Source organism: Falco rusticolus, chromosome 4 (genome assembly GCF_015220075.1).
Source record: "Falco rusticolus isolate bFalRus1 chromosome 4, bFalRus1.pri, whole genome shotgun sequence".
NCBI classification, from domain to species: Eukaryota; Metazoa; Chordata; class Aves; order Falconiformes; family Falconidae; genus Falco; species Falco rusticolus.
The window spans coordinates 25532230-25555931 of record NC_051190.1 but is presented as its reverse complement, the minus strand read 5'-3'; the positions used below and the strand labels follow the sequence as shown (position 1 = coordinate 25555931).

General features: G+C 56.8%; 1 protein-coding gene across 1 annotated transcript in view; it reads left to right on the top strand.

Moving 5' to 3' along the window:
- CACNG3 (calcium voltage-gated channel auxiliary subunit gamma 3) overlaps nucleotides 1-12933 on the top strand; it is a 32796-nt gene extending 19863 nt beyond the window's left edge. The window contains exons 2-4 of the mRNA XM_037385324.1: nucleotides 7896-7979; nucleotides 10024-10164; nucleotides 11442-12933. Of these exons, the coding sequence (XP_037241221.1) occupies nucleotides 7896-7979; nucleotides 10024-10164; nucleotides 11442-11953 (737 nt within the window). The 3' untranslated portion in view covers nucleotides 11954-12933. The remainder of the gene's footprint in view (nucleotides 1-7895; nucleotides 7980-10023; nucleotides 10165-11441) is intronic.
- Nucleotides 12934-23702: the final 10769 nt, after the last annotated feature.

The window sequence follows — 23702 nt, the reverse complement described above, 5'->3', positions numbered from 1 at the left end:
AGTTGCTCTGAGCCGTGGGTCCGGCGTGTCGGTGGCTGTCCCACCGGCCCTCCCTGATGCTTTCTGAGCTGCTTGTGTTGTCTTTGAAACCAGGCTGTGTTGAAGACTTGGTGATGTGGGAGGTGACCAAGATGCTGGGGGTGGCCAGGACCCCTGGAGCCCTTCCCTGGCACACGGGACGGAGCTGCTCAGCACCAGCTGAGCCAAGCCCTGGGCGCTGGGGGATGGCCAGGTCTAATGTGAACCTGAAACCCTGGAGCTCTGCAGTCTCGCACCAGGGACCTTATGCAAAGAGCCTCAGGGTGCCTCGCAGAGCGTGAAGCTGGGGAAGGGAAGGCATACCGATGAATTTCTTTCCATCTCTCCAAGCATCTGGGAGGTGGGTGGGAGGTAAAAAAAGATGAGCCCTGAAGTTTTTAATTCCTTGGAGATATTTAGGTATCTTGCTCTTGTTACTCAAGAGAGTGCAGAGCCTGAGCATCTGAGGATGTGCTGCAGGCTCGTACCCCAGTGCTTGCCAGCTAAGCTTGGAGCTCTGGTTCTCCAATGAATATTAGTTTTCAGAGAACTTAAACCATAATGACCCCACCACTTCCTCCAAAGGGATTTGGCATCGCATGGTGCCTTTAGGAAAGTCATTACGCAAACCACAACTCGGGAAATAACTCACTTGAATTTATCAGGAGGTGCGGGGAGCTGAGGGCTGAAATGAGACCCTGCCCCAGGACTTCTGCTGAGCCAGCCAACGTGAGGGGAGAGACGAATTTTGCTCTCATTTAAGAACAGTGTTAGCTCATCTTCCCCAGCTGAGACTTAGTTTGCACACTGAGCAGTAACAACCAGAATAGTCCCTGGAAAACTGTTCCACTGGATGAAAAGTAATGAGATTTTAAAACCATAACTAGAGCTTTTTAGTCTTCTGGCTCTGTGGGTTGGGATCAATATTCTTAGCCATATTTCCACTATCATGAGACTTGTACTTCCCTTGCAATCCCCTCCCTGCTCCCCCCCAGCCCTCCCTGGGGAAAAGGACTTTGAGAGGAAAAAGACCTGAGATCAAATCAATTAATTGCCTTTGCATTCTCCAATAAACGCAGTGCAGAGTGTACGTACATTGAAATGCGAATGAACTCAAGCAGCAGCAACAAGACCTTGCTGAAATGAAGTGTTACCCTGTGTAAGGCAGCCCTTGTCCAGGGGAGAAGGGGGGACTTGCAGGGGGCAGGCGTTAGTCGTGTTATTTAATGCGCAGCTCAGGAATGCTCTGATCTGGTGGGGGTGAGAGGGATCGAAGAATCATACGGAGCGCAGGATGAAAAACAGCCCTGCGGGAAGGGAAGGGAAGAGATGCCTTTACAAAACCAGTGAATGCAAAATGTGCTATATGAGTTCATCTCTTCCAAATTAAATCCACTGTCACCTAAAAGGCAGGGCTTGCTGCAGCAAGCCTGAAGCCATGGGGCAGGGACACCCTGCAGGCACTGCATGGCTAATGGCCCCGCTGCCTTACAGGGCTTACACGTGGAAAATGCCCTGAAAGATCTGCCAGCTGGCGAGGGCTTCCCTCGCCTGGGGATGCTGGGGGTGCCCCTGGATTAAAGTGGGACCATTAAACTGAGAGCTTAAACCGAAGCTCACTGAGACCGGTGCAGGGTGCAGATGGGTGCTGCTCTGCTACTGGCCAAGGGTTTGCCGGGGGCTGCCTCCGCAGCTGCGGGAGTGGCAGGAGCTGCTCGGTGCTCAGCGACGTGGCGGAGGTTTTAACCCAACCTGGGCAAGGAGCACGGTGCTGCGCTGCACACCAAGTGTTTGAAGGACTCGTATGTCCTGGCTGGGCAGTCCCGCATGCCATGAGCCCCCTGCAGCTGGGGGCATGGCTCAGCCCTGGCGCTCCGCATCCCGCCTGTTGATGCTACTGCTCTGTTGGCTGACTTATTCAAAGCGCCAGCCCTCCAGAGCCATGCCTCTCTTCCCCGGGCATGGCCGCAGCGATTTCCACTGCTAGTGGCTCTGCACTGCCCTGGGGGCTGGCAGCAGCGTTGGCCGTGGGAAAGCACCGGGGTGGCAGTGTGTTGTGCAGCTGCGGGTGCTCCTCTAGGGAAGAAAGAAGGAAAGTGAAATGGAAGGGCCGGGATGGAAGGGCCGGGTAACGTGACAAAGGATTATCTTGCAGGCTTTGCAGCTGGCACTTGTCCAGCTGCTTCAGACCGTTGTGTCTGTGGCTTCTTGCCGGTGCCTGTTGGCTGGGCACTGTCCCTGCCGGTTTGTGCTTCGGGGGGAGCCCAGAGTGTGCGCTCGCGTGGGGAGACTGAGTGCGCTGGCAGCCGTGCGTTCTCAAGCAGGACCCTGCTGGAGGAGGGGGTGGGCAGGCCTGGTGCCTCAGTACAGAAAAAGGCGGAGGAAGAAGCTGTCCTGTGCCAGGGGGGGTGAGCAGAGGCAGCGCCGGCTGACCAGGGCTCCTCCGCACAGCTCTGCTTCCCAGCCGGGAGGCTCTGGAATGGGGCTGCACGAGCTGCTGTGAGCAGAGCTGGCTGCTGCCGTGCTGGGCTCCGGGCAGGGAAGTGCAGTGATAAGCCAAGTTGGCTAATCAAGATTCACACTAATAGGGAGAGAAAATTACCCAGATCTACCACAGAGACAGCTGAGCGGGGAATGAATAACCGCAGCAGCACACTGCCTTTGCTGGTGCTCTCCTGGCCAGCAGATGAATTAAACCCAAGGTGATGTGACTCATGCACGCGGCGCAGAGTCACGTTGCAGCCATGGGTATCAGCTGGGGAAATTACTCTCGAACAGCTGGGATGTGGCAAAACCAGCAGCCACCAGCAGCCCCCAGCATCCCGGCGTGCTCCCTGCTGGCAGGAGGTCTCCTTCCTCCTCTGAAGGGAGAGGAGCCTGACCACCGGGAGCAAAGCAGTTGGTGACCTGGGGGGAGGCAGCAGACTCCCAGCAATACGGCACGAGCTGCACTGGGTGCTGGTGCTTCCCACGTGGCTGGATGCTGGCAAGGGGCACGGTGCTGCCCAGGCGAGGCGCTGGCAGGGGCTGCGGCTGTGAGTGCCTGGAGCAAGCAGCTGAGCCTGCACCCGACTCAGGACAGCATCCCAGTGAGTCCCACGCTGGCCAGTGGCCAGTCCTCCCCACACAGCCAGCCCCAGCACCCAGCAAGGCTCGAGCCCCGGGAGCAGGGGGCATCCCGTGCCTGAGCTCGCAGCCACGGCCTCAGTTCTGGCAGGGGGTCGGGGGTGGCCAGGGAGCAGGTCCAGCATTACCTCTGCCTTGAGTCCTTGCTAAGAAAAGGTGGGCAGAGGAAGGAGCTTGAGAGCCTGAGGACACCGACAAACCCTGCTGCCTCTGTGCCCATGGTGTTGTAATGGCACCCTTACCAGGGCCCAGTTGCAAAGCTGGGAGAGGAAAGCCCAGAGTTGCATCTGCCGTCACCAGGGGATGGGGACCAGGTAGCTGAGGATGTGCTGGCTGCTCCAGGGCGATGAGCCCCCAGCCAGGGCCAGGAGCGGCCACCCCATCCTTTCCTGGAGCCCTTTCCAGCCGCACCTCCCCAGGGCAGGGCTCCGTCCTCAGGGAGTGTTTTTGGGGGTCGCAGGGGGCTTCTTGTGATTTAAGCCCTGTTGTGGTATTTGTTTGGAGGCTGGGAAGTTGTGTGTCAGGTGACTCAGCGGTTGCCATGGCAATGAGCATCGGTTAATGAACAGAGGGAGTAAAGGAGCCAAAATAAATGTCAGGGTGTGAAATAGATGCTGTGGAGCTGGGCAGCGCAGGCAGGCAGCAGGGCTGCCCCCGACCCGTGGGGTGGCGGTGGTGCTGCCTTGCCTGTCCCTGCTCGGGCTGGGGCTCCCTTTGCCTTGCGGGGGGCAGGTTTTGTTAAACCCCTGCACATTGCAGGGCGAAGGGCTGGCGAGCAGGGAGCATGGTGAGCCCCGGCTGTGCTGCCTCTCAACGTGCAGCCCCCAGCCCCTCCAGGGCATGTGTGGGTTGTCCTTGTCCCCTGGCACCAGGCAGCCGGAACTTGGTGTTGGGTCCTGCAGCAGCAATGCTGAGCAAAGGTTTTGCCCCTGCCCTGAGAAAGTCACTTTAGTTTTTATTTTTTAATTTCTCCTCCCATTTCTATTGCAAAGGAGGCATTTGGGTGGGACAGGCAGGGCTGGGGGAAGAGAGGGGTTACAGGTGCCCGTGGGGCTGCGCAGATGTGTGTGGTCTTGGCAGCAGGAGGGCGGGGATGAGTTTTGCACGCTGAGTGAGCAACGTGCCTGCGCAGCAGCAGGCGTTTACACCCAAACAGGGTATTCCCTGCGCTTCCAGGTGCCTCCTGCTCCATGGCTTGCCCTCCTCCCTCACACACAGATTTACCTTAGACATTGGTATGCCAGAAGTGAGGCCCCTGGGGGTCCTAGCTCATCCAGCTGTTGCTCAGGGCAGGGGGGTGCTGGTCCCCCCAGCCCAGCACTGGGTTTTGGTGGGGGCTCAGCAGCACACAGAGCCTCTGAGAACTTCAAAGAGATTGAGCCCAAGGAAATTAGTGTTCTCATCTGCATGCTGTGCAGATGGGCTGACTCAGCCTCTAAACTCCTTTCCCACGTGGCACCAAGGGAAAGTTTCCTCTCACTAATCAGATAAGGAACTGGCCCTGAGACCCTGCCTAGGAGGCTGCTGGGAGGGAGATGCTCCTGCGCTGGCCGGTGTCAGTGCCTCTGGAGAAGCTTTTGCAAAGTCCCACACGCTGCACGGGTGTCCCTTGCTGACAGCAGCTTTGCAGCCATTAAAAGCTGGAGAGGGCAGGGCTGTCCCACTGGTGCAGGTGGGCGCTCGGAGGCAGAGCGAGGGACTGAGGTGGGCAGCAACCGGCTGGGAACAGAGACCTCAGTGGTGGCCCGGGAGTGACAGCAGTGGGTGAGACTGGAGAGTTGTCCGGGGGACCAGGCACACACCAGCTTTGCGCGTCCTTCTGGGTCCGTCGGGGTGCAGGGTGTTTTGGGGTGCTGCAGCTTAGCGCAGTCCTACCTGGCAGCATGTGCCTGCTGGCTGGAGAGCAGAGGGACAAATGTAGGGGACGGCTCCGGGATGCTTGGGGCAGGGCCCTGACAGGCTCAGGGAGAAGGTCAGAGAAGGCAGGTAGAAACCCAAAAGGTGAGAGGAGGAGGAGGAGGATGGGGGCTGTGCTGTACAGCTGCTGTCCTCACCATGCCCAGTGCCTCCCCAGCCCCATGTGTGGCACCCATTTTCAGCCTCTCCATCACCTGCAGTTCCCAAAGCAACGGGAGCAGGCAGTTCTCTCTTGGATGCCGAGTCTCCCTCTTGGATGACAGCTTGCCACCTCCTGAGCTTCATCTCCAGGCTTTAATTGATGCCTGTCACAATGCTCGGCTCCCCCGAGTGCATAGCCAGAGTGCAGCCTGATAGTGTGCCGCTGTGCGGGATGCCAAGGGGGACACCGTGCGCGTTGCCTTCTCTTGCCTGGAGCCCTGTCTCCTGGTGACACATCCTTTCTGATCCTCTTGGAGAGGGGACAGAGCCAGTGTGACCTGACTGCGAGCTCCAGCACTGGTGTTGTGAGGGGGCTGCCCTGGCTCTAGGGAGACGCTGCAGGAATTCCTCCCACCTCGCTTGCTGCTCCAGAGAAGACGCGCTCTGTGCCTCAGTTTCCCCATTTATAACATCAAGGACAGCATTAGTTGACACCGCAGAGGAAGCATCATGCATACTCTTGCATTAGTGTTTGCTGCTTGCTTTGGACAAGACAGCTCTGAATCCTGCAGGCAGAAGCAGCTGCTGCTGCCCCAGGCCCTGAGGAGCCGTGTTCCCGTCCAACACCGTGGCACGAGCCGAGCTCTGAGCCATCCAGCAGATATCGAGTGCAGCGCTCGGTGACTTGGCGGGCTGCCATGAGGAGCAGGCTCGCAGCGTCCGTGGGAGGTGATGGGCTGCATCCATCACAACAAATCTATAAGCGCAACTGGGCATAGCCAGGATTTTTTTTATTATTTTTTAATGCCTTTAATTTTTTCTGCCTCTCCATCAGTAGCATGCAGACCAGGCTGCTGGGGCGGGTGGATAGATGAGCAGAAGAGGCGAGAGCCTGTTCACAGCCCGTCCTTCCCCCAGGCTGTCCCATAAACGTGTCTGAGCCATAAGGCTCTCCCCCACTGTGGACATGGCTGCGCTGCCCCGTTCTGCCCCACGTCCACGCCCTGCAGCACGTAACAGTCCTCAGTACATCACCTGCCTGAGCCTGACTCGTCCTTGGCTTTTTCCTCTCGTGGCACAACTGCACAGCTTTGGCACAGGAGAGAGCTGAGGCTGAAAGTGCAGTGAGGAGAAAGCCAAAGCAAACAGGCAGGCGATTAAAGGTGAAATGCATTTGTTTTGCTTCAGAGGCAGGAGTGCTGTTGGGGGGAAGCCACAGAAAAAGAGCCTTTTTTTCCCCAAATGCTAAGTGGGAGGCCAGCAGATGCCAGAGCATCTGCCTCTTTCCCCAGGCCTTCCAGGTGGCATTGCCAGTGCCCGCCGCGGTGGGGCTGCTCCCCACTCCCTATCATGCCGTGGGGACCCCTGTGCCGGTGGGGGAAGGCGGCAGGCGTGGAGCGGCCGGGGGCTCCCGGCAGGACTGTGCAGTGGGGCAGGTGGCCCACCTGCCCATGCCGAGCTCGGCTGTGATGCCCACCCGCGGCACTGGGTGCTTCTCCACAGTCGTGCCTGGGTGCCCACCTGTGTGTGCACGCTGCGGGGGACGCCTGAGAGCAGAGCGGGGTGCGGGCGGCTCATGGGGAGGACTCTGGCCTCTGCCCCAGGCGCGGAGCAGGGCTGTGAGGTGGCAGGAAAGGGTAAGCAAGCTCGGAACTTTTTATAGTCATTTAAATGAACTCATCTGTGCCTCCAAAAAAATTGCATCTCGGAAGTTAAGCTGTGGGCCAGATGTTACTTCAGGAGATGTGCTGAGGATCCTTCTCTGTGCGGCAGCCTGTGCCCTGCGTTTGTAGGTCAGCAGTGAATCAGTGCTCTTCTGCACAGCTGAGGGGCTGGGGCAGGGAAGCTGAACTGGGGGGACTGGGCTGGTGTCTCAGTGCTGTGCAGACCCGGGGTGGGGGCTCTGCTGAAGCCACCACTGAGCCCAGTACCACTGTCATCCCCCGCAGCAGGAACATGATGTGGATGACCTGATGTCCCAGCACAAGCCCTGGGCTGCAGTCGCGGAGCGTTTTCCCTGGTGCATCCGAATAAGGTGTTGCTGGGACCTGAAGGCCGGGAGGTTTATTTACAGCTGCATCGATTCTCTGTCAAAACTGATGACCCGGGTTTGCCTGGGTGGGTGGGTGCTGGGCGCTCCTGAGCCCCTGCCCTGCTTCTCCTCCCCTTCGCTGGAGAGAGCAGGGGCCAGGCGAGCCTTGCTGTGCCCACGGGTGCACCCAAGGGGGAGGCTCAGCCACAGCCGTGCAGAGGCGATGTGGTGCTGAGCAGCGCTGAGCTGCCGGCAGGTCCTGGCAGCACCGTGTGGATGCAGAGTGGGGTGGGAGCTGCGCCGTGGAGAGGCTCTGCCCATGGCTGCCGTGGGGTTCTGGGGGGAGCAGGGCAGCTTGGGCATCTCCCCCCAGCTCAGCAGTGGTGTTAATGACAGGGCTTAGGTAGAGAGAGAAATGTGCAGCCTCACCAGAGGCCGCCAGCAGTGCTTGGAGGGTGCAGAAGCAGCCAGGGACTAAACTGTCCCCGGGGAGCAAGGGCAGCATTTGGGTCGCTGGCAGCCCCAAGCTGAGCGCTGCCCACGTGGCTCCTGGGTGGCTGCCGCGCCGGCCCCGTGCAGCACATCCAGCAGCGCTCCTGCCAGCGTGGAGGTTTCTTCCTTCTGCAGAGGTCTCAAGGTTTCCTGGCTTGTGTCTCCCCAGGAACGTTCCGAGGAGTGTGCAAGAAAATCGACCACTTCCCTGAGGATGCAGATTACGAGCAAGACACGGCCGAGTATCTCCTCCGTGAGTCTCCTTTCCCATGGTGCGGTGGAGCTGTGCCCGCATCCTGGGGACTCCCTTGCCCTGCGCTGGCACCCACCTCCCCATCTCCCAGAGCTGCACCCAGCAAGTCCCCCACACCTGCTGGCAGGAGGCTGTTGGGTCACAGCCCCCAGCTCCCCACTCAGCAGCACTGACCCTCCGGGTTACCCGAGCGTGGCCACGTCACGCCGCAGTAGCAGTGTTAATGGCACATTTGTCTGGCACTTGCTGTCCCCGCAGCTGGTCCCAGCAGCTGCTGCACAGCCTGAGTTTGTCAGGGTGCAAGAGCTGCCGGGGACTGGGACCCCACAGGTCCGTGGTGCAGCAGCACAGGGATGCTGTGCTTCTGCTGGTCTCCCTGTTCCCCAAGTCTCCGCAGCCAGGCTGGATTTGCTGTCACTCACCGGGAGAGCACAATGAGCATCTGTTGCGCGCTCTGCCAGCAGCAGCCAAGTGCAGGGAGACAGAGTGAAAATAGGGCTGGCGGCTCTCCTGGGAAGAGCATGGTCTCCTGTGGTGGGGGCCAGCAGGGCCTCGGGGCAGAACCCGTGAGGTTTTTACCCCCATCCACGAGCGAGCGCTGCGGCACCGAGGTGCAGGTCGTCAGAGGCTGGACACAAATGATGTGCACCCTGCCATGCAAAGCAGCATGGATGTGCGCTGCCCCACACGTCAGCAAACACACGCATGTGTGACAGACTGCAAAGCGTGCACGGCAAAGGGTTCATTTGAACAGCTAAATTTCTGAGCAAGTAAGAACATGAGGTGGCAGGGGCACATGGCAGCCTCGGAGGTGTTGGCATCTCTGGGCAATCCCTGAGCTGCTGGGGCTGGGGGGAGTCCCCGGGGGCAAAGTGACCCCCAGCACCCATCGCCTCATGCTCAGCCCCGACCCCAGCACCGGGCAGCAGCCCCTGCCTGACGCAGCTGCTGCTCCTTCTTGCTCTGAACTCCCGTTTCCTAACTCTGCAGGGAGCCGTCAGCTCTGCTCACCCGTCTAAGAGGGGAACGTGTTTAATGGAATTGGTTTGCAATTTTAGTAGATTAGCGTTTTAAGTTCTTCTCCCACCCCCTCCCACATTTAAAATGAAAAGACTTTTTTAAAGTCCCCAGAATGGCATTTTAATGGGGCTTCTCTGTATTTCTGTGCTTTTTATAAAGGCCCTAAGAGAGAGGGTGAGAGCCCAAACCAAGGCACAGTGTATTTTGGGTGCAGCAGGTAGTGATTTGCTGCATTAATTACACTTCACTGTCATTTTGGAAGCTGAACTTCTGAAAGGCCATGTAGAAAGACCCTTCTGGGTGTAGGGCTCGGCTGGTGACACCTGAGCATGCAGAGACGGGCACTGCCCAAGCTAATCCCGCTGGGGATGGAGCCCAGCACTGGGGCCACGGCGTCACACATGGTGGGCTCTGGCTCGTGGGCATTGTGTGCATTTTGATAATGTGCCTCCCCTACAGCAGGAAACAACTTTTCATTGAGCTTGGGGTGTGTTTGCTTGTGAATTCTTGTCTTGCAAAGCAGCCACAGTAGTCTGGGAGCCCAAGGGACAGGATCCTGATCCTCATGGTTGGCAGTGCTGTTCCTCGCCAGCCCAGTGAGATCTGGGGGGTTCTGCAATCCCAGGCTCCAGAGTCACATCTGTAGCCAAAACCCGTGGGTGGTGTGTTTGGTGATGGGAAGGTAAATTGCTAGTGCTGACTGTGTGACAAGACTGGAAGAAATAATTCCTTGAAATAACCTAGAAGAAAAAAAATAAATTTGGGGTTTAAGCTGTTTTTTTGACGGGAAGACCTGAACCACAGGGTTTGCAGGGCTGATGCTGGGCTCCAGAGCAAGCTTAGGGACAAGCAGGGGATCCATAGTGGGGACCGGTGCTGGGTCTCCCCCATCCCTCGTGGCAGCAACCAAGCATAGCATTGCAACAATCCTTTCCGAGCATTGGCATTGGGGCGAGGAGGTGCTGGCAGCCCCGCTGCCAGAGCGGTGCTGGGGACTGACCGTGCCTTTCTCCCTGTCCTGCAGGTGCGGTGAGAGCATCCAGCATCTTCCCCATCCTCAGCGTGGGTCTGCTGTTCTTCGGGGGCCTGTGCGTGGCAGCCAGCGAGTTCTACAAGAGCAAACACAACGTCATCCTCAGCGCCGGCATCTTCTTCGTCTCTGCAGGTAGGGGCTGCCCAGCGGGGCTGGGAGCGGGGCAGCTCTCCCGGAGTGCTGGAGGCTGGGGGGACACAGGGTTGCTGGAGACGGGTTGTGGGTCCTCCCCAGCTGTCAGCACAGGGATTCTGGGGTTTCTGAGCTGTCCTAACCCAGTGGAAAAATCCTCATCACAGGGAAAAACCAGCAGACGTTTCTGGCAAGCGGTCACTGTGCTACACAGCACTTCAGGCATCCATCCTGCTCTGCCCCAAGCACCCTCTCTGCGGGTGCTGCAGCCCAGGAGGGGCCCACGGAGTGCAGCCGTCCCTGGGGCAGGTTCTGGGGGGCTCTGCCCTCCCCCACTGCCAAGCAGCGGGTCACAGGGCCAGGTGAGGGCAGCTGTGGTGCTGGCAGAGGGGCTGCCACAGTTCTGCAAGGGAAATTGTTCTCTCCTGAAAGGCTGTTCCTTCTGGATTACTCATTTCTCTGTGCACTGTTCCCCAGCGCTTCCACTGATTATCGTATGACAATGTCTTTGTCTCAAGAAACTGCTCTATTTTGTGTTTTTCTTCTCCCCACAAAGAGACAAATTACTCTCCCTCCTTTGGCTGGCAGGAGCTGCTGATGCAGATGAGAAAACAACAGAAAGAACATAATCGATTCATTAAGTAAATCCAGGAATACATCAGCCGCTCCCCAGCCTTGCAGCACAGCCCCACGACACTGCTGGCAGTGCAAAAACTGCCCAGATCCCAAATAAAGCCTCCAGGCTCCATCAGAAACCAAGAGAGATGGAGCCATTCTGGCTTCCCTGTGCTCCCAGGGCCATGGCAAGCCGGGGTCTGCACTGGAGCGATCCCCTCGATGCCCCACGGGTTGGCTCTGCTCTGGCCACAGCACCAGTGCCCGGCACCGGTCCGTTGCTCGGCGAACAGCTCTGCCAAGCAAAACCAGCTTTTAAAATGTCCCTTTTCTAAACAAAATAGTGGTTGTTCCTCCTGCCCCTCCAGTCTACTTGAATATACAGGGATGCCGGGTGTATGTGGATATATATGTATCCTGGGGATGGCAGCAAAGGTCAGTGAGGGGGTTTGGCCCCGGTGTGCTGGCAGAGGGGTTGGTGCCCAATGGAGATGAGGATGTAGCCATGGTCCCCTGCATGGGGACCATGCATGACGCAGGTCATGGTGGGTAGAAGGGCTGAGCTCCTTCCCTCCTGCTGGGAGGGGACTGGGGTGCTGCTGTCCCCCTGTCTCTCTCCTACCACTCAAGCAAGCGTCTCTCCCTCTCATCCTCCCCTGAAGGTCTCAGCAACATCATCGGGATTATAGTCTACATCTCGGCCAACGCAGGGGACCCAGGGCAGAGCGATTCCAAGAAGAGCTACTCCTACGGCTGGTCCTTCTACTTCGGAGCCCTGTCCTTCATCATCGCCGAGATGGTGGGGGTGATCGCCGTGCACATGTACATCGAGAAGCACCGCCAGATCCGTGCCAAGTCCCACTCGGAGCTGCTGAAGAAGTCGGCCTTCACCCGCTTACCCCCCTACAGGTACCGCTTCCGCCGGCGGTCGAGCTCCCGCTCCACCGAGCCCCGGTCCCGGGACATGTCGCCCGTCAGCAAGGGGTTCAGCGCCATCCCCTCCACCGACATCTCCATGTTCACCCTCTCCAGGGATCCCTCCAAGGTCACCATGGGGACACTGCTCAACTCGGAGCGGGACCACGGTTTTTTACAGGTCCATAACTCCATCCCCAAAGAGTTCAAGGAGTCTTTGCACAACAACCCGGCCAACAGACGAACCACGCCAGTCTGAGGCAGGCAGGGGCGTTCTGTCAGGCTGCATGGCATCATCCTCGTGACGGTGTAACCCGTGAAATCCCGTTTTTAAGGACAAACACAGATGGCTCCCCGTGCCCCTACCCACAGGGCTGGTTTTTCACTCCTGAAATGCCACTGGCCAGGCCAGGCCACTGTGCCCACGGTGGGACCGGGACCTTCACGTCCCTCCCTCCCTCCCCGGTGGGGAGGGGCCGGGGGCTGCACCGAGACCCTGGCCGTGGCGCCCCTGCGGACTGAGCGGGGCTTCCAACACCACCCGGGACAGTGGCTTCCCGAGGTCTCCATCATTAATGTTGATCATAATCGCAGTGTTACCTTAGCTGTATGTCCCATGGAAATGCTGGCGATAGCCCTGTCTGTGAGAATCCTTAATCTGGTAGTTACATTTAAGCGAAATTGCCTGGAAGTCTGGAGTTTGAAGCACTGGGTCGGTGCCGTAGCGAGTACTCGTGTTACGAAACCCCTTTCTCTGTCGTGGTGGATGGAGTGCTCGGGCTGGGTTTCTCTATGGCGTTTCGTGCATGCATTAAATAGCTTGGAATTCAATTTTGTCATGTCGGGTTGGAAGAAACATCCTTTTGCAACTTTCTGTGGTCTTGAAAGGGCTTCTTTCTTTCCTTCTTTCTTTCCTTTTTTCTTCCTTTGGTGCATTCAGGCCATGAAAGGACTCAGGAGCAGAATTCCTCCAATGACTGGTAGCAATTAGCCAGCATTTAATTAACCTCTAATGTTGCAAGATAATGAATTAATTCCCTAAAATTAATACACACGCAGTCACAAATAACTGTCTGGGCACAACCAAGGAGGCAACGCTTGACCTGGTGGTACTGAAGGAGGAGCTGGGTTGATGTCTGGGCCGCCGGCCGCAGGCTGCGTGCGGATGGTGTATGATTCTATAACGGCTGGGAGATCGGTAAGAAAAATAACAATAAAATTGTCCAGTTTGGCAAGCAAGTTACTTGGCTGAACCGGTTGCGCTGACCCTGCTGCGGGCAGCTGGAAAACTGCGCGCTGCATCCCATGGGCATCCCAGGGCTGCTTGGGGTGCCCCGGGTCGGTGCCCCCTGACTGCAGGGGGTCTGAGGGAGCCCCACAGCCCCCATCCTGCTCCCCTGCTCCATGTGGTGCTGCCCTGGTTTGCATAGCGGGGTGGCCGCTGAGATGCGGGTGCAGAGGCTGCTGTGAGCTGGGGGAGCGTGTGCCACCCCCTGGAGCTGGGCGCCGAAGTGGTGGGCGCTGCAAGGAGAGCAGCTCCAAAAACCATTTCCCCCAAAAGATGCTGCAGTGGGGTGACAACCCCTCGCAGGGGGCAGCGGCAGCGAGACCCCTCTCCCAGGGGAATGCCAGGTTGGGAGCAAAGACCCCCAGGGGAGTGCCTGCCCCGGGTGTTTGCCTGCGGGGTGTCAGCACGTGCCCGTTCCCCCCCCCCCAAGTGCCGAGCTGCCTTCTCTCGCTGGAGCAGAGCTGGGCTGGACGGAGGTGGGTTTGAAGCCGTCAGTCTTACAATTTGAGGTGTCGCTTCACTGAAATCTTACTTAACTTCTGACAAAAGGGACGGATTCCATGGAGTGCCTGGGGGTCATTAGGAGCTGCAGGTAATTTGGGGCCGGAGCCCTTGTTTACTCCCACTCTCTGCAGAGCAACATCTGGCGCCTGATGTGGGTTTCTTTGAGTGACCTCCCTGGGTCTCCCGTCCAAAACCAGAGCATGGCTGGTCGCAGGGCATGTCCTGATCCTTCCCGGGAATACCGGGCAGGTCGCTGTGGGAGGGAAATCTCCCCCGGAGCCCCTTGGACAGCCAGCGAGGGCCATCGGCCCCTCTGGCAGGTCTTGCCTGCAGACCTTGTGCAGGTTCCTCATCTCCATTACCGTTTATTTGCTGCTATTGTAAAAGGGGGTTGTGTGAGAGCGATTCAGATGCTAATTAGACCTCTTAATTGCCATCGTTGCTGTATTAGAAACAGTCAAGGAAGTGTAACACTCTGATCTTAGGGAAATATTTTAAAACAAAGTAGTGAAAGGACTGGCAGTGTAAAATATGGAATAAGCTGCATTTTAACTTACCTGGCGCGTGGCAGTCGGTCTCGCCAGGGCTCCTGCCCAGCTCCCTCCCGGGGCTCACCCTGCAAAAATCAGCCTTGAGCAGACACAGGGTTTGCTTACTTAATGTATTAATGCACACCAGAGCTCTGCCTGTCCTTGGCAAAGATCTGGAATTAAATCCCTATGGATGACTGCTCTGGCAGTCTTGCCGGGAGATTTGTGTGCCCCCAGCCCCGCGGGAGGGGAGCAGTGGGAGCCTGGCCTGGGGCTGATGGTGCCAGCCGGACAGGGGGACGGAGGGATGGATGCTCGGACAGGGGGATGGAGGGGCGGATGCTCGGTGGGGAAACTGTTGGGCTGGCTGCCGGGATCGATGCGAGCGGGGCAGCACTTTTAAGCAGTTCATTAGAGACTCTGATCATGAAAGCCACACCGAGACCTTCGTTTACCGTCCCCCCGTGGTGGCAGCGCTGGCCGCAGCAGTGGTGACCCTGGGAGCAGTTATGGTGCCGCAGGCAGTAGCCTTGCTGTGGCTGCTCTGACTGTGCTGGGCAGCCCCCGCCCGGAGCATGGCCGCTGTGGTGGTGTGACAGCCCTGCCCGGCTGCAGGGGCATCACCAGCCTCTAGTATTTACACACACACACATGCTTTGTGGCTTAAAGGAAAGATGGCTTGGGTTTTTTTTAGAATTCAGTCTCCAGAAAGCAGGCTCTGGCTGGGTCCCTGGCTGTTGCAGGTAAGGAACCCTTTTTGCCTCTATCAGGCAAAACAAAGTGCATGAACCGGGTACATCTCTTAATTAAAACCAAACCCCACGACAGCAGCAGCAAAGCCGTGCAGGAGGCCCCTTTCCGGGTGGTGGCTTTGCCCCGGAGCAGCATGGTGCCCGGCGTGGTTGGAGCCCCTCTTGGCAGGAGGGGCGGCTGTCCCGGCACAGGGCTGGCTTCTGGCGCTGGGGACTCGTAGTGCCCAGGAAGGTGCCTGACCAGCTCCTGCAGCATGGCAGGCATTGATCATGTAACTGGAAGTGTTGTTATCACTACCAGTACGGCCATCACTGTATGGTTATTACCACTGCAGCAGAGAATTGGAGCAACCATTTGCCTGCGCCAGGATCCTGCGGTGCCGCAGCCTGGGCACACGCAGGGCGCTCGGAGCCTTCAGGTGTCCTTAAAGCCAGTCAGGGCAGTTTGTCATGCCACTGTTTTTCATGAGAGCCAGAGAGACAGGGGATGGGGTGGGATGTGAAAAGATTTTGCTTCGATTCAAAGAGAGAATTAATTTTCTGATGTTAACCAAGTTATCCCTTTGAGTAATTGCAGAGGAGCAGGAGGTGCCCCAGGACATGTGCTGGCTGGCACCTTCCTCTGCTTCATGCCGGGTGCTGGTGTCACACAGCAAACTCTTTGCTCTGACTTGAGGCTAAATTCATGACCTGACACTGTTCGTTTCTGAGGCAGCGTAACCCCAGCCACTGCTCCTGCTAGTGCCTTTGGCTCTTGGTTCCAACCTCCATGACTCCTCTCAGTCCTGCTGGTGGCGTAAAGCACCTCTGGAGCTGCGCATGTGAGTGGGGATAAGACCCCTCGTGCTGCTGCATGGGTGGGGTTTTTTTGGTGTTGGGCTAGCTGTACAGCCGTCACCTGAGGAGCTCCTGAACAGAACTGTTAGAACAAAGTAGTTCAGTTGGAAGGGACCTACGACGACCACGTAGTCCAACTGCTCAACCGTTTCAGGGCTGCCCAAAAGCTAAGGCATGGCATTGAGGGCGTTGTCCAAATGCCTCTTAGACTCGGATAGGCTTGGGGCATCGACTTTCTCTCTAGGAAGCCTCTTCCAAGGTCTGACCACCCTCTTGGTAAAAAAATGCTTCTTCATGTCCAGTCTAAACCTCCCCAGCACAGCTCTGAACCATTCCCAGATGTCCTGTCCCTGGATCCCAGGGAGGAGAGCTCAGCACCTCCCTCTCCACGTCCTATCCTCAGGAAGCTACAGAGGACACAAGTCCCACGCACGGAGGGAACCAAGTGACCAGGCGATGCACGAACAGGACCCCGTGCTCATTGTCACATCATTCCACAACAGCACGTGCCTGAGCCGGGCAGTGTCAGCGCCGGCTTGGGGAGAGGGGAGGGAGTGGTGATGGGGGCACCGTCAGCGGGGGGCTGGCAGCTCCGTGCCCCCCGGGTGGCTGCAGCTGCAGAACTAGCTGAGCACGCCCGTGTCGCAGTGCTGGATCGGTCTGCAGCCTCCCTGGGCAAAGCGGGGCCATTTGTTTATGAAGGGAGAGTGGGCAGCTGGTGATTGAAGGTGTTTACTGCCACGTGTAATATCTTTCCTTCGTGCCGATGTCTTTCCCCTGGAAGAGAAAATCAATACCCAGGCTAAATCTGGAGGCTTCAATATTTTTCAGAAAAGTGCAAATCAATATGGATTTCTTAACAAGTTTAATTTCAATACCTGAAAGTGCACATTCTGCCTATTTCCTGACCTTTCCAATCCTTCAGGGAGGAAGATTAAGAAGATTTGTTCAAATTCAACGAATTGAATCAGCAAATGCCCCATTACCTTGTTTTCTTTCCACTAGACCTTGATAAACAGTATGATAGCCCATCATCATCGTATGGCTGCCAGCACCTTACCCAGCACCATTCCCAACACCAGCCACGCCATCCCACACTGACCCACCAGCGAGGGCAAGCTGGGGCACGGATCCGTGTGCCAATGCCTGTATCCACCCCCATCGCAGGCAGGACAGCCTGGCGTGGTGATGGAGGGGCTGGGTATCATGTGCAGGTGCACCCACTCCCCCGTCTCCACCTCCCAGCGGACCCACATCACACAAACAAACCCCATCCTACACTTGCTTCTGAGCAGCCTGATTTAAGGGTGCTGCAGTGATCTATATTTATCCTACAATGCCTTTATGCAGATCACTGTAAATCATGCAAAATAAGCATCAGCTTGTAGGCTCATCTGGTCGGAGCAAAAGATTTTGGGTAATTCAGTCATTGCCCTTGGAACGATTCCGCTGGACAGGAAGAACAAAGCTGGTCTGTCCAGTTGTGGTACTACAGCAAGGGTTTCCGCTGAGGTCAGCACCTGTTGTTTCAATGTTGGACATAACAGCGGGTCGTGGCTAAAACGGGATGCATGCACAGCTGGGTGCTGGGTGCAGCCTCGAAGCGTGCTGGGTGCAGAGGGACCTAGCTATTGTGAGGGGAACTGGAGATGGTTTTCCAAGTCATCACTTGCTGGTCATTGTGGGTTTTCATTCCTGTTCACCTCTCAAGGGAGGTTCTTCCTTGCTGTATTGGTGCTGTAATAGGAACCCGGTGGCAAACCTGCTGCCAGCCTGCAGAAGCTGGCACTCACACGGAGCCGTGGAAGGGAGATGCCAGCTGGGTCGTGTCTGCAGCAGATAGCTTTTTGCTTCATCCTTTTTTCCCAGGTCCAAATGTACATCAGGATAAACGTACAGGCTTTGCCACGGTTTGCTGCAAGGGAAGATCTCTCAGCCCGTGTTCCTGCAGAGCAGCTGCTGCTTTGGCTGTTCATTTCTCGATATTGTCCTTTGCCCCTTCTTGCTTTGATTTGTTGGGGTTTTTTTTTTACTGTTTGCAATAGCTTATGAAAGCCTAGGTAAGTCCAAGCAATTTATATCGCGTGTTTATTATTTACTTGATGGACAGTAATAGCTTCTGTGGTGCCATTACTATATGTCATCTAAATCCAAATGCTGAGATGCTTTAAAGGGCAGCCTTTCATTTGGGGACTGAAATAGTTTCTCCGGCATCATTATCATCCACCGTGAGTGCCTGCACACCCGTAAATCTCTGGCTGACTGCGGCCACTAAACCCAGTTCTTTAAAGTTCCCCTGAATATTTTCAACAAATAAGACTTTCACCTGCTTGCACAGTAAAGTCTCTTTACTAATAGACTCTTGTTCCTCTCTCCTTAACCTCCCTCCAGTCACTAGAGGAGAAAAGCCTCCTTGACCCACCTGAGGCGGTGTTAGAGAAGGGCATTAGGAGCTGGAGGTGTTTTGGGAGGGTGGGCAATGGGGGCTGTGTGCCTGCATCGTTGGAGCTGCCCCCGAGCCAGGGGAACCCCCCATGGTGCTTCCTGATGGGTACCCCAGGAACGCTGTAGGAAACAGCGGTGCAGGTAAGTGCAATTAAGCATTAACGATTGCTGGTTCTGATTGCCTGGGAGCTGGCAGCCTCTGCTTGCGGAGGGCACCTGATGTTTGCTGTAGACCTGCAAGCCTAGCATGGGGCCAAGGGCTCGCGACAGGGCTCTCGCCACGCTCTGCGCTGGTTGCTCGTGGTCTTGGGGGCTTCCGGGGGGGCAAATCTTTCAGGAAACAGCCCAACATAAAGCAGCAGCCCTGTGGCTATTGCACACTGCTGGGCAGCCCATGGGTGCCAGCGCTGCTGCAGGGACCCCCTGGGGTCCCCTGAGTGTGGGTGTGCGCACCCAGGGGGGACAAACGGTCTGTCTATGAACACATGGACGAGGACCTGCCAAACCCCACCTCGCCCGGCCAAGGAGCCCAGCGCAGGTGGTGCTGCGAAGCAGTGACAGAGTTACCAGTGTTGATGCCTCTGGTGACAGGTCCCCAGACAGCACCAGAGGGAGCAGATTTACTGGAGCGTTTCTAGGTGCTACCTTGCACCGATGCCAGCTGAGATTTTTTTTTTTTGAGTCAAGCAGAGTCTTCCCTTTTTCTTGATAAGCTGTTTTCTATCACTGGTCAAAAGGAACCTGCCAAGGATATAAATTATTCCAGGCTTGCTATCACCCTGCCCAGTGCAGGACAAGGCTGATAACAAATAGTGCTGAGATTGCACAAACTGTCCTCCCTTTCTGTCTTTCTGAGGTTTGTCATTACAATTTTTTGGATGGTCTCTGTCAGTTCAGCAGCCTCCCAGCAGCAAGCTCGGCACGTCCAGGGGTATCGGCCTGGGGCAGCCACCGACTGAGCCGCAGGTGCAAGGAAGGACAGGAATTTGCTTTAATATATAGTACAGATGATCTGATTTGCAGGGTTTGTGTCTAAATGAAGAGAGGATCAAATTTACCATTAACTGAAGTGAGTGGAAGACTGTGTCCTCGCTCGCATGAGCCTCCTCCCTCAGGCCAACTGGCTGCACCGTTCTGCTCTCTTTGTACCCACTGCAGTGGGGTTTAGCTCTTATTGAGCAACTTTCTTCCCATCCTCTTTGGTTTCCTTAGTTACTCTTATTCCTTCCAGGCTCATTAGCATTCACACCGCTGTCACAGCACTGACTGCATCCTGCACCATCAGGGATGTGGGCAGTGCCGTCAGTGGGAGAGCTGGACTCCACCGCAACGGCCGCCGCCACCCAGTGTGTCCCCTCACCCGGGGACTGCCCTGCTAGGGTGGCAAACATATCCATCCCTGTCTGCTGCAGTACAAAACCACCCTGGGGGTGTAACGTCTCCGGGAAGAGCCGGGGATTATCCAGGTTGGATCTGCCAGAGCGCCGCAGCAGTGCATGCTGTGCGCACCGTGTCCCCGGGTATGTGCCTCTCCCAGCCACGGTGGCCAGAGCTGTCTGGTGAGGGCTGTGCCCTCGGCAGTGCTTGCTGGTGTCTGGGACACGCACGCGTGGCTCTGTCCTGGCTTGGCCTTTCCGCCTGGGCAGCGCGCCGTGTTCAGTGTGCAGCAGATGGTGCCACTGCTTTCTGCCTGTTCCCTCCAGCAAAGCAGGTCCCGGCGGGCGGGCAGGGCTGGGGGCTGCCCCTGCAGCATGGCACCCTCCTGGGCAGTGGGCTTCACCATCACCCCGTTCGCTCCAGCAACCAGGAGCTAAGTAATGGGTTTCCAGATCTGTGATGGCAACTTGGGAAGGGGTGTGTGCAGTTCTCCTGGGAACCGAGAAGCTGTTTGGAAGCAGAAGACAAAAGGGACCTTGAGTTCTGCCACTGGGGCAGTGACAGCAGGAGGCAGGGGCCAGGAGCGGGGACACGGGGGGCTGGGAGAAGCACGGGCAGGACCAGCTCGCCATGGGCACCCACGCAACCTGGCAGCAGCGGACATGGCCCTCAGCAGCCTCAGTGGGCACACAGGGACTGGGATGAGTTGTTTCTTGTCAAGGGGACAAGCAGCCCTGTGCCACAGCCACAGCGGGAGATGACAAGGTGCCGTCCCATGCAATGGCAGGTGCCTGTGCTGCACAGTTGGCTGCTGCGGGGAGGGGTGGCAGTGGCTGCTGCTCAGTGAGACACATCAGGCACAGTCAGCGGTAGGCTGGGATGTGGTGCCAAGCACGGCGGGGGGAGGCAAGGCCAGCGTGGCAATGTCACTGGTGCTAGGAAACCCTGGCAAGGGCAGCAGATCTTGTGTCTGGAGACCACAGGCGCTGCTGCAGGGGCAGGCGCTGCTGGCCTGGGGGAACAGGACAAGGGGACCCCCAAAGGTTTGTCGGGGAGGGCAGTGGAGCAGGACCCTACCGTTCCCCAGGGGGCACTGAGCCCCTGCCTGCCCTGGCCCTTTCAGACACCAGGTTCATGTCTGTGGTGCTGCGCTCTCTTTGCAGAACTAAAGTTTCAGTTTCTTTCATAACCTGTAGGTCCATTGGAAAACTGCAATGAGTAGCATTAAGAAGCAACTTGGTAAGTTTATTTTGATGAAATACAATAATTATCATGCTGAGCAGCTGTTGCTATTTAAAATAAGAAAAAATGGGGCTTGCATTGAAAATGTTTTGTAAACCATGTGCACCAACAATCTGTTCCAATGAAACCAGCCATTATGGAAACGGTATAATAGCAGGAGCTCATTATGGAAAGTTAAATTGCAAATCATATTTTGTTTCAAATGAGCTAGATGAATGCATAATTTGCCTCAAAGAAATAGTTTTGTAGTTCTGATCCTCCTGCCAAGAGCTGAAGCTCTCGGGCTGCAGCTGCCGGAGCGGCCTGATTGTCCATTTCAAACTACAGGAAGTTTTGGTTTCAAAGGAAGATTTGAAGAGAGAAAGGGGAGGGGAGGATAAAAAAGCAAAGGAAGAAAAGGCAGAGCAGTTGGGAGCGCTCAGTTGCTTTCCTACATGAGATCCCAGCACAGCGTGGCTGTGCAGGTTGGGTTTAAAGCAAGACAAGCCGTAAGGACCTGTGCAGCCCGAGCACGGCCAGGGCCGGCCAGGCACCCCGGGCAGAGAGCACCATGCTGGGGCTGAACCTTGTGTCCTGCTGGGGGCTCGGGCAGGCGAAATCTCCCTGGCCGGTGCATGAACAGGCTGCACGCCGTGTCTTGGGAAGGTGCAGCACATGCTTGGTGTACTGTGAGCAATGCAGCAGATGCACCCGAGGGCAATCGGCATCCTCTTGCAGCAGGGTGTCTGGGGCTGGCATCGAGAGGGTCACCCTGTGCCCCCCCCATGGCACGGTGCTGAGGTGGCCCCTTGCAGATGCATGCCCTGAGCTCTGCCCAGCTGCCATCTTCAGCCAGGGCATCGCTGGAGAAGCTGCACAGACATCTCACAGACAAGTAACCCCACATCCCCGTGGGACCCGCTGCGGGAGCGTGGCTCTCCAGACCATGGAAGCTGGCACCTTGTGTTCGTTCAGTGCTTCCAAGGCTCTAATGCTTGGCAGGTAGGAGGGAAAAGCCTTGGGGCTTGGGGTGCCTGACTCCAGCGATGCCCAGGTGTCCAGCGACAGCAGCCCGAGTGCCCAGTCCCACAGCAGAAGCCACCAGCCCCTCGTCGAGCAGCTGCCAGGGCAGGGTCCGCGCTCCCAGCCCCTCCTGTGCGCTGGCAAAGGGGTAACGCTGCAGGATGCTCCCTTTGGAGAAGCAGAGCCCTTCCTGCACCAGAGCACATAGCACCAACTTCCAACCTAAAAATATTCCTCTTTCATATCAAGGGCATAGTTTATAAATGTGAAAGTGTTTATTATCCTTTAATCACTGGCTCTGTCCCAGTGACTACTAGCAATCGCTGCATAGTTGGTAGGTTTGCAATACATGCTACTGGAGCTCTGTATTTAGGCTCATCCATTTTCACCAACTAAAACCAATAGTAAATACTCCAATGAGATTTTAAAGTCTCATCTACTCCTCACCAAGGCTGGTGGGGGTGGGGGGATGGTGAGAACCCATGCCCATTCGCGAAGGGAGCACCGTGCTTTGGTGGCTGCCTGGGGAGCCAGTGCTGCACTGCTGCGTGTATAAACACTGCACGTCCCTCTGCACGCGTCGGTAGCCTGCAGGGATGAGCAATCCCACCGGCTCCAGCTGCAGTAACTTGTTAACAGCACCGAGGAACAGATAAAACAGCTGAGAAGAGCCTCCCCAAGAGCCCAGTTCTGTGTGCCGGGGATGTCCCCTGCATACCAATGTAAACTATGACCACTGTGGTTTATTACCAGACTTAAAAAAGAGCATATGTAGTAATGAAACTTGGCAGGAGATCCCGACACTCACATATAAATTCTGCAGCTGAATGGGAGCTAAGCAGCGATCCCACAGCCTGGGAGAGTCCCAGCGATGGGCAGGCAGCACTGGGACAGTGTGGGGAAAACTTGTGACTCCAGCTGAGGAGAAGGGCGGTAGCCGGGCAGATGTGGGTTTCATTAGCGACTGTCTCCCTAAATGCTTGTCCCAGCAGGTCTGGGCCCCGGGGGGGCTGTCCCCCCAGGGCAGCCAGGCAGATGCACACCGGTCGCTGATGGGCAGTTTCCATCTTCACAGGCTGTTCCTGGGACAAGGCAGCAGCTGGGAAAAGGAGTCAGGGTGGCCCGAGGGTGCTGCTCTGGGGGGCTGCAGGGTGGTCCATTGCCTGGGTGACACAGGGATGCAGGGAGCAGGGCTGTGTTTGCCCCACGCCATGCCGACAGCTGCCAGCATGGCCAGAGTCCATGGGACAGGCATGTTTCCCAGCAGCCTGTGGATGGGATGTCCAAGCAGCCAAAGCACGGCAGGAGCCTAAGGTCACCACGCGGGTGCCCCGCACCCATGCCTGCACCGCCCCCACACCACGAGGGGCTCTCCAAGGAGCCGGTAGCACAGCGGCATCGGGGCGAGAGGGATCATCAGGGCATTGCCTGCAGCTGGGGAGGTCAGATCAAGCAAACACAGGACCTGCTTCCACCTGAGGTGGAATCGAGCTTGCTGTACCTCCTTGGGTGTCCCCAGCCCAGGTAAGCCCTCTTGCCCCCCACTCTGCTGCGAGCACTGTCGGTACCAGGGACACGGCTGAGCAGAGAGCGCCCGCTGAACTCACCCGGGCTCATGGCAAACAGAAAAGCAAGAAATTGGCAGCAGGTAAAGGGTTGTGATTTGAACCTATAAAATCAGGGAGAAACCGCCAGCACAATGAGCAGCACTATCACCAGCTGGGATGAATGCGGAGCGTGCTCTCCCCAGCGCCCCGGGGAGCGGAGACGAGCTTTTCAGAGACTCTTTAAATGCATCATATATCTTCACAGAGAATTTTGAGCCAGTTAACCTAGCAGCAAACCGGCAAAAAATAATTGAAAAGGCTAACGAGTGTTCTCTAACCTCCAAGTAAATAGCAAATATTTAAAACTGCAGGCTCGGGGTTTTTTTTACTTCTTTCTTTTTTAATAGGGGGCTTTTTTTTTTCTTGTGCAGCCTGGAGCTCAAAGCAGGTAGGTGATTTCCTTTTGCTTCCCAGTCTTAATTAG